The sequence below is a fragment of the Aquarana catesbeiana genome, linkage group LG05 (assembly GCF_042186555.1).
Source record: "Aquarana catesbeiana isolate 2022-GZ linkage group LG05, ASM4218655v1, whole genome shotgun sequence".
NCBI lineage: Eukaryota > Metazoa > Chordata > Amphibia > Anura > Ranidae > Aquarana > Aquarana catesbeiana.
This window is the reverse complement of record NC_133328.1, coordinates 515,058,392-515,076,358: the sequence shown is the minus strand read 5'-3', so window position 1 is coordinate 515,076,358 and position 17,967 is coordinate 515,058,392. Positions and strand designations below refer to the sequence as shown.

The following is a 17,967-nucleotide window of genomic DNA, read 5'->3' as shown; positions in this document are numbered from 1 at the left end:
TGGCCCTTCCCTCCTGTTGAGTGCCCCTACAGCAAGCAGCTTGCTATGGGGCCACCCGACTCGAGCCACAGCTCCCTGTGTCCATTCAGACACGGAGCCGTGGCGCGGCCCCACCCCCTTTCTCTTCTCATTGGCTGACTGGCTTTGACTGACAGCAGCAGACAGCCAATGGCGCCGCGCTGCTGTCTCAGCCAATGAGGAGGGGAGTTTCGGGCAGCCGAGACACTCCTGCAACATCGCTGAATCTAGAGGGATCTCAGGTAAGTATTAGGGGGGCTGCTGAACAGAGAAGGCTTTTTATCTTAATGCATAGAATGCATCAAAATAAAAAAACCTTCTGCCTTTACAATCACTTTAATTCACCAAAGCCTAAACAACAGCAGGGCTTTATTTCAGCAGGAACGGACTGGAGTGCAGTTCCAGCACCTCCAGCACTAAATGTATGCAATGGCAAGGGGTGGTGGGGTGTGCTGGAGGATCTATTGATGCTGGTTGCTGGGGAATCTATTGTCCCTGGGGGAGAGCTAATGTTGCTGGGGGTTCAATTGTTGCTGGGAGGAATCTACTGTTGAGGAATCTACTGTTGAAGGAGGGATCTAGTGATGCTGGCTGCTAGCAAATTTATTGTTGTTGGGGGGGTCTATTGTTGCTGAGGGGGAAGGGGATCTTTTGTTGCTGGGGGTATATTTTTGTGAGGGATCTATTGTTGCTGGGGGAGATCAATTGTTGGTGAGGGGGAACTATTGTTGCTGGGGAAGATCTATTGTTGCTGGTGGGGGGGAACTATTGTTGCTGGCTGCAAGGGGATCTATTTTACTGTGTTATTACCAAATTCCATACAATATTTTTAGCACCAGTATATTTTCAGTCAACCAAACAACAGATATGAAGAACACATACATCTGGTCCTCTAGGAAAAAGCTCATCATCGTGTATATATTCAGACCGCTTTATGGCTGAATCACCCAGCTTATAACCACCTCCAGTAAATGACTAGAAACATAAAAAGAAACAAGAAATGCATATTTTACAAAGTTGATGCATAGTTTACTATTAGCATAGTTATATTAAATACAATTATTCATACTGTATAGTTTGAAAAAAATGCCTTGTATACAGTATATAACACACCTATATTAGTTTGCCCTGTTGTAAGATAAATTAGCATGCCATTGTAGAAATTCCTCTATATTTGGTCTGCACAGGGCCGATAAGGAGGTAGCACTGGTCCTCCTGTACTGGGCCCGGGGGTCATCAGTGCGGGGGGTGGGGGGGGGGTGGGAGGGCAATTACAGGAACCGATCCCCTGTGTGTTTCTCCCTGCAGCAGCTGAAAGTCTTTTCTCCTCCTCTCCCTCCACTGGCTTTCAGCTGCTGCGGGGAGACACACACAGGGGGATTGGTTCCCATTTCTCTTTTTTTGTCTAAATGTTCAGTAAAAAGCTCCTTAAATAAACAGGCAATAGCTACTGTATGCACAGGAGCTCTTACCTTAGCTTGCAAGACATTTTTTTCTAATGATTTGCTGACTTCTTCTGCGGTCAAAGCTCCGTGTTCTTTTGCTTCTTTAAAAAGCTCATTCACAATTTTCCCAGGGGAATGGATCCTAGAAATGCTATAAATCTTATTGATTATTGTCAACTTACATGAATGTACGAACAATGTACAATATTTGTTTCCAATATAGAAATTCACTTTCCAAGTACTCAAGTTATGCTTCTGCTGCCACCATTCCCAAACTAATGAATGGAGATCAAGCATCTACCACTTAACGACTCCTACCACAATCTCTACGTGATCATTTTCTGTTTTCAGCTTTGAGAAGACAAAGAAAGACATGAATGAAGACATTAAAACTAATGAAAAAACATGCCCCACATTTAACACACCCACAGGGCAACTTGTATGCAAAGAATAGGCTGCGTTTTTGCAAATAAAAGACATTTTTTCCAGCTCTCTTCCTGATGTCTTCTGCACCAAGCCTTGCTCCTTTCTGGTACTAATCTATGCCATCCAGCTGGCACGGTTCAGTAGTTAGTAGGGTTGTCCTGATACCACTTTTTTAGGACCGAGTACAAGTACCGATACTTTTTTTCAAGTACTCGCCGATACCGATTACCGATTTTTTTTTGCTATTTTTTTTTTTTTTTTGGGGGGGTGGGGGTGAACGTTGTATGTGTGTGTGTGTGGTGTTTTTTTTTTTTTTTTTGTGTTTTTTTTTTTTTTTTTTATCAGCCCTTTTGGGGGGCTTTGGTGAGATATCAGGGGTCTTAACAGACCTCTGATATCTCCCCCTTGAGACAGAGAAAGAGACAGAGGATAGAGATTCCCCAGTCCCTTTCTCTGCAGCGTCAGCTGCACTGAGAATGAATGGAGAGAAGACAGAGGCTCCTCTCCATTCATAAACTGACACATCGTAATCACAGGAGATTACAATGTTTCAGTTATGTGAATGGACAGAGTCAGCTGACTCTATCCATACACAAAGGAAGGAGGAGGGGGATGGAGGAACTGAGGGGGAGAACGGAGGGGACAGATAAGGAGAGAGGAACTGAGGGGGAGAACGGAGGGGGACAGATAAGGAGAAAGGAATGCAGGGGACAGCGGAGAGGCACAGAGGAACAGAGGGGGCATGGAGGAGGATGCAGTGACATACAGCGGTGAGCGATCACCGCTGTATGTCACTAAAGCTGCTGAAAGCTGCTGGGGGAGAATCTTGTAACTCCCCCATGCGCCGATCACAGCTGACAGTCCAGGTATCGGGGGAAGCATCGGGAGCATTTGCCCGAGTACAAGTACTTGGGCAAATACTCGGTATCGGTGCCGATACTGATACTAGTATCAGTATCGGGACAACCCTAGTAGTTAGTAGAGACATGTGCATACTGTACTTAAATATCTCATGCAGATTATAGTTTTCCCAGCTTAAAATGAGGGAACATCAATATCATACTCCTTTGGTAAACTATCCCTTGGAGGACTATGTACCTCCCTTCTTATGGAAGTGGGAGCAAGGTTTGGACCAGACCCTCTCAAATGACCAGAGAGACCGCATTTTGTTCTTTGTGCATCGTTACTCTATCGCTAGTAGACTTCAAGAGGTTGGGTATAAAGTCTTGTTGCACTGGTACAGAGTACCCACCCTTCTGCACAAGATCTACCCCTCGGTCGCTGTTGGCGATGCCAAAAGGCTGACAGTACATTGCTACATACAGTGGGTCGGAAAGTATTCAGACCCCCTTAAATTTTTTACTCTTTGTTATATTGCAGCCATTTGCTAAAATCATTTAAGTTCATTTTTTTTCCTCATTAATGTACACACAGCACCCCATATTGACAGAAATACACAGAATTGTTGACATTTTTGCAGATTTATTAAAAAAGAAAAACTGAAATATCACATGGTCCTAAGTATTCAGACCCTTTGCTGTGACACTCATATATTTAACTCAGGTGCTGTCCATTTCTTCTGATCATCCTTGAGATGGTTCTACACCTTCATTTGAGTCCAGCTGTGTTTGATTATACTGATTGGACTTGATTGGGAAAGCCACACACCTGTCTATATAAGACCTTACAGCTCACAGTGCATGTCAGAGCAAATGAGAATCATGAGGTCAAAGGAACTGCCTGAAGAGCTCAGAGACAGAATTGTGGCAAGGCACAGATCTGGCCAAGGTTACAAAAAAATTTCTGCTGCACTGAAGGTTCCTAAGAGCACAGTGGCCTCCATAATCCATAAATGGAAAACGTTTGGGACGACCAGAACCCTTCCTAGAGCTGGCCGTCCGGCCAAACTGAGCTATCGGGGGAGAAGAGCCTTGGTCAGAGAGGTAAAGAAGAACCCAAAGATCACTGTGGCTGAGCTCCAGAGATGCAGTCGAGAGATGGGAGAAAGTTGCTAAAAAAAACACCTGAAGGACTCCAAGATGGTGAGAAATAAGATTCTCTTGTCTGATGAGACCAAGATAGAACTTTTTGGCCTTAATTCTAAGCGGTATGTGTGGAGAAAACCAGGCACTGCTCATCACCTGTCCAATACAGTCCCAACAGTGAAGCATGGTGGATGGCAGCATCATGCTGTGGGGGTGTTTTTCATCTGCAGGGACAGGACGACTGGTTGCAATTGAGGGAAAGATGAATGCGGCCAAGTACAGGGATGTCCTGGACAAAAACCTTCTCCAGAGTCCTCAGGATCTCAGACTGGCCCGAAGGTTTACCTTCCAACAAGACAATGACCCTAAGCACACAGCTAAAATAATGAAGGAGTGGCTTCACAACAACTCCGTAACTGTTCTTGAATGGCCCAGCCTGAGCCCTGACTTAAGCCCAATTGAGCATTTCTGGAGAAACCTAAAAATGGCTGTCCACCAACGTTTACCATCCAACCTGACAAAACTGGAGAGGATCTGCAAGGAGGAATGGCAGAGGATCCCCAAATCCAGGTGTGAAAAACTTGTTGCATCTTTCCGAAAAAGACACATGGCTGTATTAGATCAAAAGGGTGCTTCTACTAAATACTGAGCAAAGGGTCTGAATACTTAGGACCATGTGATATTTCAGTTTTTCTTTTTTAATAAATCTGCAAAAATGTCAACAATTCTGTGTTTTTATGTCAATATGGGGTGCTGTGTGTACATTAATGAGGAAAAAAAATGAACTTAAATAATTTTAGCAAATGGCTGCAATATAAAAAGAGTGAAAAATTTAAGGGGGTCTGAATACTTTCCGTCCCCACTATATATGTTGGACATGCCCGCGCATTCATCCATTTTAGAGCTTGATTAGGGACCCGAGTTTCAAACTGACAGACATTTCCTTGGCAGACAAGCCAGAGTCATGCCTGCTTCATCTTACTACACTAGTTTCAGTGTTATAGGTTATACCTCATTGCAATGTTCTAGAACAGTGGTTCTCAACTCCTGTCCTCAGGACCCACCAACAGGCCAGGTTTGCTGAAATACATCACAGGTGATATCACTTGCTGCTCAGTGATTGCAGTATTCTAGTCTGCAACTCTCCAAGGTAATACTTAAAATCTGACCTGTTGGTGGGTCCCGAGGACTGGAGTTGAGAACCACTGTTCTAGAATGTTGGGAGAACTCGTGTGGTCATTCTATGGAATAGCTGATTGTCCCTGCACTGATCTGGGGGGTTTATTAATATGTTTCTCCTTGAATTGTACTTGCACTATCGATGTGGCCAAAATTTTTGTATTTTACACTGCAAGTTGTATTGTGTGGCTGATGTACAAAAAGTTTTTTTCTTATAAAACGAAAAAAAAAAAAAAAATTATGCTGTTTTAGGCTCTTTTTGATTGAAAGGTCCATCCATCACATTGAGTAAGTAACTTGTCCACAAGGGTTGGCTGATGGAGCATATCAAGACTGAAGCATGGACCTGTATTTATAGGTTTCCAAATGTTGATGGACAATCTTTCACATTTTTGTTTGAAATGCACATTGTTATGTTAGTACATTTCACTTTTTTTCCCCATTTTGTTTTGTTGCAGCCTGATACTACAGTTGTTTAAATTAATTTTCTTTCCTATTAATCTAGGCTCAGTACCCCATAATGACCCTTTGCAACAAACAACACTTGACATTTAGCTCAGGTGCCTCCCATTTCTCAAATAGAGCTTTCTTTTTGTGATATTTAATCACTACTGTTTTTTTTTATTTTTTGCTATATAAATAAAAATGTTTAAAAAAATATTTGCACTGATTTTGAAAAGGTTCCTGCACTATTGTTGGTGATTTTTAATGTGCGACTTGCACAGACATCTTTGCATGAAGTCGCACAGATGTCGGCAAGCCACACATGAAATTGCACTGATCGGCAGCTTTGAAATCGAGCTGAAATACTGCGATTTTAAGAGCGGGGCTAAAAGTGACTGATGTAACAGGATCTATGTAAGAATTCAATTACCAATTTATAAATAATATACAGTCTTGGCCAAAATATTGGCATCCCTGCATTTCTGTCAGATAATGCATCACTTTGTCAAATGGTTGCAATTACACATGTTTACGCATTCTGATGTTTCTTTTGTTTGTATTGATATGACACAAAAAAGTGGAAATCTGTCACAATCCACGCAAAACTCAAAAAATGGACAAAATTATTGACACCTTCTCAAAATTGTAAGAAACAATTGTATTCCAAGTTTGTGATGCTCCTGTAATTTGTGATTAAACTCATCTGTATCAATTAACAGGTGCTGACAATTTAGAAATCACACCACCAACCAGCTAAAATGGTGAAAAATTGACTCAAGCTTTCTGTTTTGTGTCTCTGTGTGACACAAGGAGCATGGAGAAGAGAAACAGCAAAGAATTGTCTGAGGATTTGAGAACAAAAATTGTATGGACAATCTCAAGGTTGTTATGGACAATCTCAAGGTTACAAATTCATCTCCAGAGATCCTAATCTTCCTGTGTCCACTGTGTACAACATTGTCAAGAAGATTACAGCCCATGGCACTGTTGCTAATCTCCCTGGACATGGACAAAAGAGAAAAATCGATCAAAGAGTTTTGCCAAAACTTACCTGAGGAAGCCAAAATCCTTTTGGGAGAACGTGCTGTGGACAGACAAAAACAAAATTACAGCTTTTTGGTAAATCCCATCATTCTACCGTTTTCAGAAAAAGAAAAGAATACAGTTCTTACAGTCAAACTCCCTGGGGCCGCATGCAGCCCACAGGACACCCCTGATGTAGTGCAAGGACCTGCCTGATTGGATAGATGGTGTATCCTCCCTATTATATAGTTTTGATAAATCTAAAGCAGATTTACAGAGATTGTACAACCAGATTGTATAGTGTATGGCCAAATTTATACAGCTACAATTACCTAGTTGCACTTTCAGTGTCATTATATTTTATAATATAACTGGGTACTAACATTTATAGGTAAAGTTGATCCAGGGAAAATACGATTGCCTCTTGGGGGATCAGGAAGGAATTTTTTTCCCTTGCTGTAGCAAATTGGAGCATGCTCTGCTGGGGTTTTTTGCCTTCCTCTGGATCAACTGTGGGTATAGAATTGGGTATATTGGATTGAACGATATTTTTTATTTTATTTATTTATTTAATGGTTGAACTGGATGGACTTGTGTCTTTTTTCAACCTGGCTAACTATGTAACTAACTATGTAACTATTAATTGGTAACAGCACACCAAACACAGAAGCAAACACACATTTTGCCACGTGAAAAAACTGGTAACAAATGCTGTAAAAAATTAGCAACTTGCATCACGCCAAAATCTTCCATGAGCTACTTTGCCACATGTAGCGCAGCCCATTGGAGTCAACAGGCTGCCCATTGTGTGTCAATGGAAAAACTCGCCAAAAAACATGCACTCCCACTACTCTAGTGAATGGAGCCTGAAAGTGAAATTGTGCATTTACACAAGAACAATCAGGCTCCATTCACATCTGTGTGCTTCCAAACGCATTAAAAAATGTGTGCTTTGCCATGCGCTTAAGAAATACTGCAAATGTGCATCGTGTTTGTGTTGTCATTACATATTAAAAGGCACCCCAAGTGTGGCAAACACACCAAAAACTGCAGTAACACACCATGCTCCACTCCAAAAAAGTTCTGGAGCTTCTCAGGGGCAATTGTTGCGTGTAAGGCAGCCCATTCAAGTGAATGGGCTGCCCTATGCTTGACGAGTGAGAACGCTAAAAAAACACCCAAAACAAACACAAGCGGGAATGTGAGTTTTTTGCTACGTAGAGATGTGAATGAGGCCTGACAACTGAGTGTCTCTGTCCACTCCCTCCTATGTACGTGCATAAAGATGGCCATACACTATGCAATCTGACTGTACAATCTCTGTACGATTTCTTTTACATTTACCAGAACTAAGAAATAGGAGGAAACACCTGAACAATCCATTCAATTTGTATCAAATCAGATAGGCCCTTGTACTACATAGCTGATGGGAGATCTAAAGAAGACTGTACAATCAGATTGTATAGGAAGTGGGTGGAAGGTAGTATTGTAATGAGGAAGGTGTGGTCCAGAGTGGTGAACACACCCCTATCACACCCACTTCTGTGATGTAACAAGGAAGTGAAGGCTTCTGGGAGATGACCTAACAGTGAAAGTTGAAAGCTAAGGAAGTGATGGAATCTAAAAATCCTTTTAAATATACAAATAAGCTGACAAGATTTTAAACCCCCTGTGGATAAGGTAACAGAGAAAAGCACATTGGGATGGCTGGGCCACAAATGGTATTGGAAAAACACTTCTATTTATTATGAAAACTGAAATTCTGCCTGAAAAAGGTGAACTTCCTTTAACCACCTAGCTACTGAGCACTTTCACCCCCTTCCTGCCCAGGCCAATTTTCAGCTTTCAGCGCTGTCACACTTTGAATGAAAATTGCGCGGTCATGCAACCCTGTACCCATATGACATTTTTTTCACACAAATAAAGCTTTCTTTTAGTGGTATTTAACCCCTTCCTGTCCGCGCTATAGTCGAATGACGGCTACAGCGCGGACCTACTTTGCCGGTGCGGCGTCAATAGATGTCATCCCCTGCTCGAGCGGCCTGCGTGCCCCCTGCAGGGCGCATGCGGCGCGCTCTGTGAACTCCAAGTCTATGAGACCCACCTGATCACAGATCGAGAAAGGGGTCGATCCTGTAATCAGCTGTCAGCCAATGACAGCTGATCATGTGATGTAAACGGAGCCGCAACTGCAATTTTTTCTCCTCACGCTGATAGCATGAGGAGAAAAAAAAGCCCATCACCGGTGTCTATCAGAGGAACATTGGTCCCGATCAAGGAGAGCAGCCGCGGAGTCATCTGTGCCCACCAGTGCCACCTGCCAGTGCCACCTACCAGTGCAGAACAGTGCCACCTACCAGTGCCACCTACCAGTGCCATCTATAAATGTCACCAATCAGTGCCTCATCACCAGTGTTGCCTATCAATGCCACCTACTAGTGCCCATCAGTGCCACCTACCAGTGCCCATCATTGCCAACTATTAGTGCTACCTATCAGTGCCACCTATCAGGGCCCATCAGTGCTGCCTTATCTGTGCAGCCCATCAGTGCCCATCAGTGCAGCCTCATCAGCGCATATGTTTTTTGTTTTTTTTTTTTCAAAAATTTCCATCTTTTTTTTGTTTGTTTAGCAAAAAATGAAAACCCCCAGTGGTGATCAAATACCACAAAAAGAAAGCTCTATTTGTGTGAAAAAAAAATGATAAAAATTTGTGTTGTATGACCGCGCAATTGTCATTCAAAGTGTAACAGCGCTGAACGCTGAAAATTGGCCTGGGCAGGAAGGGGGTTTAAGTGCCCAGTAAGCAAGTGGTTAAAATCACCACTGGGTTTTTTATTTTTTGCTACACAAATGAGAAAAGACCAAAACATTTTGAAAAAAAAAAAAAATATTTTCCTAGTTTCTGTTATAAAATTTTGCAAAAAGGTAATTTTTCTCCTTTACTGATGAGGTTGCACTGATGGGCACTAATAGGCAGCATTGATGAAGTGGCACTGATGAGGAAGCACTGTTGAGCACTGACGAGGAGGCACAGATGAGGCTGCACTGATAGACAGCACTAAAGGGCACTGATCAGTGCCCTGATTGATAGTGCAGATTTTCCCTTTCACACTAGCCGGTTACATGTTCTCTCCTCACACTGTGACAGCGTAAGGGAAAGGTATGCCGATAACCAGCAAGTGTGTCTTAATCGTGATCGGCTGTGATTAGACACAGCCAATCACATAATAAAGAGCCGCCGTCATTGGCTATTTACCCCGATCGGTGATGCACTGTGTCCTTCAAACACAGCAAACCACTGATCGCCACACATCCCCAAGGGCACGCTTACGTGGAAAGAATGGGAGGACGTCATATGACGTCCTCCCAGAACTAGAGCGGTCCCTCCTGGCTGTCTTTTGACTATATGGCGGACGAAACCAGTTAAAGAGCAATGTGCAAAGTATTGGAACCCACAGCTACCTACCAAACTTGCACTAAACCACAGCAAAGTGGAATGTGATTGCTTGCTATGTTGATATGCACCATAATCTTGCCTATCACTGTTATAGTAAACAAATCGATGATGTGGGGGAAACATATCAAATAGTGATTTTTTGCAAGAATGTAAAAGAAATAAGGGATACAGTAATCCACCAAGCACTTGCTTTCATGTTCAACTTTTTGAAAAGGTTGGCAGCAAGGTACCATGGGATATGTAGTCTTTAGAAACTGAAAGTGAACAACAGAGGGGATGCTGTAGAGCAGGGGTCTTCAAACTGCGGCCCTCCAGGTGTTCAGTAACTACAATTCCCATCATGCCTAGTCATGTCTGTGAATGTCAGAGTTTTACAATGCCTCATGGGATTTGTAGTTCTGCAACAGCTGGAGGGCCATAGTTTGAGGATCCCTGCTGTAGAGCATGCATAGAATCCAGTAAGTTGTGGAAAGAGATGGCCAGCTCACAGGCAGCACTCACAATGTGAAAGGAGATTTTTTTATGTAAACTTTTATTGGATTATCCAAAACAGAGACGGACTGACAACTCATGGCGCCCCCGGGCAATAGGAGATCCTGGGGCCCCCTGTCCCCGCCCATGTAATCCCTCCCACACTCAAGCCACACCAACACAAAGCCCCATCTACATATTGCACTGCCCACACTACATGCGTTAGTCACAGAATTTCTCTACACTATGTTCAAAATAAATGTTTATGAAAGAAAAATAAACTTACATTAAAGAAAGTGCAACAATGGTACATTTCCAAAATTAAAGATTTCATAAAATAACACAATATAACAGGTGCAACAAATGTCTTCACAGCTGAACAGTTTGATAAAAAATATACAAAAAATAAAAATCTCTGTCCAACAGGTTACAAAATTATGGCCCTAGAATCGCTCTTACTCCAACGTTCCCGACGATACCATACATGTGTGCCACCATTATTGTTTACACACATGTCCTCGTGCTACATAAAACTTTTTCATATAGAGCGGGTGCGGGGGTCATGGGTATGCTCTACATTTTTTTTAAAGTAATTTTTATTTACTTTATAAGATTTTAACTGACCACCAATGTAAGGGGCATTCTTCCCACTGACCACCAATGTAAGGGGCATTCCTCCCATTAACCACCATTGTAAGGGGCATTCTTTCTACAGACCACCAATGCAAGGGGCATTCCTCCCATCGACCACCATTGTAAGGGGTATTCCTCCCATCGACCACCATTGTAGAGGGTATTCTTTCTACAGGCCACCAATGTAAGGAGCATTCTTCCCACTGACCACCAATGTAAGGAACATTATTCTCGCTGACATATACAAAAAGTAGTTAAATTCTAGTGGGGAATAAGAGAGATTGCCCACATCCCTAATGACACAAAGAAAAGAAACCCTCTGACTGGACTTTGTAGGGCAATGACTCCAAAAAGAGTGTATGCAAACAATGAAATCTAAATAAATAGTTTAATACAAAATCTAAAAAACATCAATACATAAAGGTTTTTGTCAAAACTGCATATTCAATTGATGTCATGGATGAGAGAACATAATCGCACCACTGTTTACAACACAGAGTGAAGCTCTACGCGTTTTGAGGTTTTTGGCATAATTCCTCTTCATCAGGAGCAAGTGGTGTAGAAATCTATGCAATCTACAATTCATAAAGATATATGGGTAAATACAGGGTATAACTTTGAAAAACATTGTTTACTGACCATATACATGCACATGCAGGTATCCTGATGTTATACATCGGGGTAGAGAAAGATTGGAGGGGAGGACGACAAGGAGAAAAATGGCTCTGCCCACCACACGATGCAAACACGACCGCCAAAGAGGAGATGTCATCCATAACATCAATTGAATATGTAGTTTTGACAGAAACATTTATGTATTGATGTTTTTTAGATTTTGTATTAAACATTTTTTTTTAGATTTCATTGTTTGCATACACTATTTTTGGACTCATTTCCCTACAAAGTCCCGTCAGAGGGTTTCTTTTCTTTGTTTTATTCTCACTGACCACCATTGTAAGGAACATTATTATTCTCACTGACCACCAATGTAAGGAACATTATTCATCACTGACCACCAATGTAAGGAACATTATTCATCACTGACCACCAATGTAAGGAACATTATTCATCACTGACCACCAATGTAAGGAACATTATTCATCACTGACCACCAATGTAAGAAACATTATTCATCACTGACCACCAATGTAAGGAACATTATTCATCACTGACCACCAATGTAAGGAACATTATTCATCACTGACCACCAATGTAAGGAACATTATTCATCACTGACCACCAATGTAAGGAACATTATTCATCACTGACCACCAATGTAAGAAACATTATTCATCACTGACCACCAATGTAAGGAACATTTTTCTCACTGACCACCAATGTAAGAAACATTATTCATCACTGACCACCAATGTAAGGAACATTTTTCTCACTGACCACCAACGTATAAAACATTATTCTCACTGACCACCAATGTAAGGAACATTCTTTCTGCTGACCACCAATGTAAGGAACATTCTTTCTGCCGACCACCAATGTCGGGGATATTATTCTCACTGACCACCAATGTAAGGGCCGTTCTTTCCACCGAAGTGTACATATATCAGTGTTGTATATAAGGAATAGCACTCAGTCTACAGATATCAGTGTTAGGGAAAAGCACTCAGTGTATAGATGTCAGTGTAACACATAGGGAATATCACTAAGACCCCTTTCACACTGGGGCGGTTTGCAGGCGTTATTGCGCTAAAAATACCGCCTGCAAACCGCCCCTAAACAGCCTCCGCTGTTTGTTCAGTGTGAAAGCCCGAGGGCTTTCACACTGAAGTGGTGCGCAGGCAGGGCGGTGAAAAAAGTCCTGCAAACCGCTTTTTTGGAGCGGTGAAGGAGCGGTGTATTCACCGCTCCTTCACCGCTCCTGCCCATTGAAATCAATGGGACAGCGCGGCTATACCGCAGCAATACCGCGGCTATAGCCGTGCTGTACTAGGGATTTTAACCTTTTTTCGTCCGCCAGCGGGGGTTAAAACTGCACCGCTAGCGGCCGAATACAGCTACAAGAACGACGGTACAGCAGCGCTAAAAATATATATATAACTGACATCCATACACTGCTTTTCCCTAACACTGATATCTGTATACGAGTGCTGTTCCTTACATACAACACTGATATCTGTACACAGAGTAGCACTCAGTGCACAGATATCAGTGTACCAGGGAAAAGCACCTGGTAGATGGGCACTGGGCAAGAAGGAACACTCAGTCAGCCTGGCTGGTGATTATAGAGACACACAAAACTACAGTGATTACACACGGACCTGCTGCTGCACACAAGGTCAGGTGGCTATCTCCGATATGACTCCACTCTGCAGCTCTCTCATTGGCTTTCCCCCTCAGTATGGATGTATACTGTGGCCCCGCCCCTCTGCTGAATTCCCCAGGAGGAGAGGTGGCCGGAGCGCCTGTCACTGCTATCATCCTCATGGCTCCATGATCGCTCTGTAATCCCGGCCAGCACCCGAGTCCTCTCATATAGCCTCATTAACTGCAGGCAGTGATGACATAGCCGGTGCATAAACTTCCCCTATCCTGTGGGCACATCCAGGGGCAGACTGAGCCGCTCATGGGCCCCCCCTTGACCCAGGGCCCTCGGGCATGGGCAGTGCCTGAATGGCAAGTCCGCCCCTGGTCCAAAATAAAAAAAAAATTGTATTGCTTTCACAATGCTGATGTTAAAAATGAAAGTTTATGCTCTGACCATTGATTTCCTTTAAATTTACACTAAGTTTGAAACAGAATTATGGGTAACAATACACAAAACATTTCTGATTATAGTTTTCATTTGAGGTCCCTGAGGTAAATTGTCTCTCTGTCCTGACTTGTTAACAATGAAACAAAAATCTAGATTCTATAAGTTTATAGTTTCTATAACAGTTTTTATTAAGATACTGTAGAAGTAAGCGCACCAGACAGTTTTGCTGTGCCATACCCTATCTAGAAACAAACTTCCAAACTTATTTTTGACACTTTTTTGGGGTTGAATTGGTAGAGGTACAATGTACCCCATACTCATTCACATAGGGTGGGGGTCTGGGATCTGGGGGCCCCCATGTTAAAAGGGGGCTTCCAGATTCCGATAAGCCAGATTCAGATAAGGTGGTTGTTGGGGCCTTCAGACGCCAACAACCACCGGCCAGGGTTGTCGGAAAGGGCCCCTTGTCCCCAAAATGGGGACAAGGTGCTTTGGGGTGGGGGGCGCAGGCCCCCCCCTGCGCCAAAGCACCCACCCCCCCAAGTTGAGGGCATGTGGCCTGTTATGGTCATGGGGGGGGCGCTTGCTCGTCTCCCCCTTTCCTGACCTACCGGGCTGTGTGCTCAGATAAGGGTCTGGTATGGATTTTGGGGGGACCCCAAGCCAATTTCTTTTGGCGAGGGGGTTACCCTTAAAATCCAAGGGTCTGGTATGTTTTTTGGGGTAAACCCCACACCCATGTTGTCTTTTCTCATTTTGGCGAGGGTTCCCATTTAAGATCCTCAGAGCACAAGCCACACCGCAAGTCGGATCATCATGATCCGACTTGTGGTGCGACTTCTGTTCAAATAAATGAGCTCTCTTAGGGAACCATTGATTTTGATATGTCAAAAAAAAAAAAAACTTTGACGAAGCTTAAAGCGGCTGTATCCAACTTTAAGCCGCATTTAGCAGCTTTTACCTGCATCAGGCGTTTTTACAGCTCTAACGTCGGTCCTCAGAACGCGCTGGCCCCGTTTTTTTTTACAGCTTGCCACTTACAGCTCCTAAAAGCTTGTGTGTGCATGGACACATGGAATAACATGGAGAGGCGTTTTTAAGCTGCAAAAAAAAAAATTTTTTTAAATGTCTGACGCTGCTAAAAGCAGCTGTAAAAACGCCCTGTGTGCATTGGGCCTTACATTCAGCTCGAGTCTTGGTGACTGAGCTTTGGGTTTGCTATTTGTTTGACATATTATTGAATTGTTTATGGTTATTTAAATACATTTAAAGGAAGTTTATTAAAAAAAATGTTTTTAAGAGCTATTGACCCCAATAAAAGGCTGCAACCTAATATTTTCCAACGATATTTGTGTATGTTGTTTCATTTAATCTAACTCCTTTTATTTCAGGAATTCATTGGAAAAGGGGTGCTTATGGGCTCTGCAATCTCATGTGACCACCGTGTGCATGAGCGAGAATGACGTCATTATGGCCCAGCCAACCCAGCAGCTTAAGAGTCAGAACCTAAAAGGAAAACTGGGAAAAGATGGCAACATCTGTGACTGACTGGAGTGCTGACAGCGTAGTGCTGGAGGGGATCACTAGGCATGTAAGTCTACCATAGTGTGCCAATATGCTGCGCTTACTAACACAGTATGGCTAAAAGCTTCTGGGGCCCAATTTAAAAAATGTAGAGGTTTAAATTTGGCTTTAACTGAACCAAAAGAAGATGGTTTCCATGTACAGCTCCAGATTCTGTTTACTCCAGTCTTGATAATTTTCTCTAAGAGCGTTTCTCCTGATCAAAAGGTCAACTGTAAAATATATACCATACATATACTATCTACCTTTCTTCATGATGTTCTGGGTGAGGCTCCAAGAAAGAATCAGGCCCATCAGACTCTGATGGTTGGTCTCTGGACTGATCCACACATAGGCGTTCCAAGGCCAGCTAAATGGAAAAAAAAAAAAGTAGAACATGCATTGCTAAGAGAACTCACCAAGCATGACATTAGATAATGTGCGAAACGTGTACCATCATACATTGCAACATTACAATTTTGCTGACTACAATGTAAATTTTAAAATTAACTTTTAAAACTTATAAAAAAGTCTAACTGTTCTTCAAGGTCACAATCTATTTGTGATATTGAATGCATTGCCGTGCATGTTAAATTAAAGTGTAAAGTCTCGTTTGTTTTTTTTGTTAACCACTTCCTGACCGCCTACTGCATATTTACTGCAGCAGGTCGGCTCTATTGCATGAAATCACGTACCTGTACATGATTTCGTGCAACAGCCACTGGAGGCTCCACCGCGCGCTGATTGGATACAGGGTCTGCCAATAACCAGGTCCAGCAGAACTGATGTCCGCCGGCCATCTGCGATCGTTCCCCGGAGAGGCAGATCGCTGTTTTGACAAGGAAGAAGATGGAGATCTTGTGTTCCTGCTAAGCAGGAACACCAATCTCTGTCTTCATCCAGTCAGAGCAACCCCCATGCAGTTAGAAAGCATTCCCAATTTGTGGGGAAAAAAAAGGACATCGATTTTATTTGGGTACAGTGTCGCACGATCGCGCAATTGTCAGTTAAAGTAACACAGTGCCATATCGCAAAAAATGGCCTGGTCATTAAGGGGGTAAAACCTTCCGGGGCTGAAGTGGTTAAAATAACAAACATGTTATAATCACCTGCCCTATGCAGTTGGTTTTGCAGAGCAGCCCGGATCCTCCTCTTCTCGGGTCCTTCGTCAATGCTCCTGGCCTCTCCCTCCAGCTAAATGCCCCCATAGCAAGCAGCTTGCTATAGGGGCATCGGAGCCAAGCTGCAGCTCTGTGTGTCCATTCAGATACGGAGCCATGTCTAGGCCCCCTCCCTTCACTCTCCTCATTGGCTGACTGAGTTTGATTGACAGCAGCTGGGGCCAATCGCACCGCTGCTGGGTCTCAGCCAATCAGGAAGGAGAGTCCCAGACGACCAAGGTATTCGTGGACATTACTGGATAGAGAGGGGGCTCAGGTAAGTATTAGGGGGCTGAGGGGGGCTGCTGAACACAGGAGGTTTTTTATCTTAATGCATAAATATAAAAATCTTCTGCCTTTACAATCACTTTAAGTGTGCTGGTGTGATGCAATACCATTTATTATGAATGGCAACCCAATGTATCTCTTGATAGACAAACATCGCAGTATAATGTTGGCAAGGCATGCCAACGCACTTAGATGCCTTGTGGTACACTTTAAAAAATAGTGCATTAACCACTTGCCGCCCGCCAACAGTACATTTACTGCTGGCAGGTGGCTCCCACGGGCTCAGCGACAAACCTGTATGTCGCATCAAACTTCCGGGGGTTACAGAGGCGAGCGCCCCCTGCTTCTCGGGCTGTAATTTGACACAGCACAAGTTCATCAGTAGGCACACAGCCAATGATTTTAGCTATGAACCTCCTGACTGCTGTGGTCAATCACAGCACAGATTTGGGTGTGTTAATAAACACTGAAAGTAAACAAGGGGGTTTGGGACTTTGAATGAGGCAAGTGACGACCAGCTAGGTAAAAAATGTATTGATTAACATGAGCAAAAAACATAGCACATTGCAAAAGGTAAAATGTAGGTAGTAATCAAATCTTATATACATACACACACCATAAATAAGTTGCAGTTTATGCATGTACATAAATGGCACATTGCAGTTGCCCATGGTGTAGGACAATATATTCCATGTCATAAAGTCGGTTAAAATAGCAACATTTATATGGCATATTCTGAGTGGAGCGTTCACCGTATGTTCGAAACATGACTGCATCTCATAAAGTTTGACGCGTTTTGTGGATTCGTTCCACTTCCTTAGGAGCGGATGCTAGCATAACTGAAATAGATATATAAATACCAATGTGGTCTAGAATTTAGGCCAAACATCGGAAATGAAGTAAAGTCAAAAGGAAGGAAACTGTCCTACCAAAAAATACTTACACATGGTGCAAAATTCAAATTATGTGGTACTGTCAGATAAAGGCTGCTAAGAGTGTCTGTCCTGGGAGCTGAGGTATAAGAGGCCAATGGGAGGACCGGGCGCACAAACACATGTCCCCAGCAGGATAGGGCTCATCCTAGTGTACTCAGTGATGGTGCAGAGTAATATCTCCGAAAGTATCTATAAAGTAAAGTAAATAAAATGAACCATGTATAACCA

At 43.0% G+C, this 17,967-nt stretch overlaps 1 protein-coding gene across 5 annotated transcripts in view; it reads right to left on the bottom strand.

The window, feature by feature from the left end:
- Positions 1–17,967, bottom strand: part of UBXN2B (UBX domain protein 2B) — a 69,088-nt gene that overhangs the window by 42,254 nt on the left and 8,867 nt on the right. For 4 of the 5 annotated variants that reach the window (XM_073631664.1, XM_073631662.1, XM_073631665.1 and 1 more), the window contains exons 2-5: positions 15,623–15,726; positions 6,549–6,581; positions 1,491–1,614; positions 901–993 (exon numbers count right to left, since the gene is read on the bottom strand). In XM_073631664.1, coding sequence (XP_073487765.1) covers positions 901–993; positions 1,491–1,614; positions 6,549–6,581; positions 15,623–15,726 — 354 coding nt within the window. The remainder of the gene's footprint in view (positions 1–900; positions 994–1,490; positions 1,615–6,548; positions 6,582–15,622; positions 15,727–17,967) is intronic. The other variant, XM_073631663.1, reaches the window with a different exon arrangement.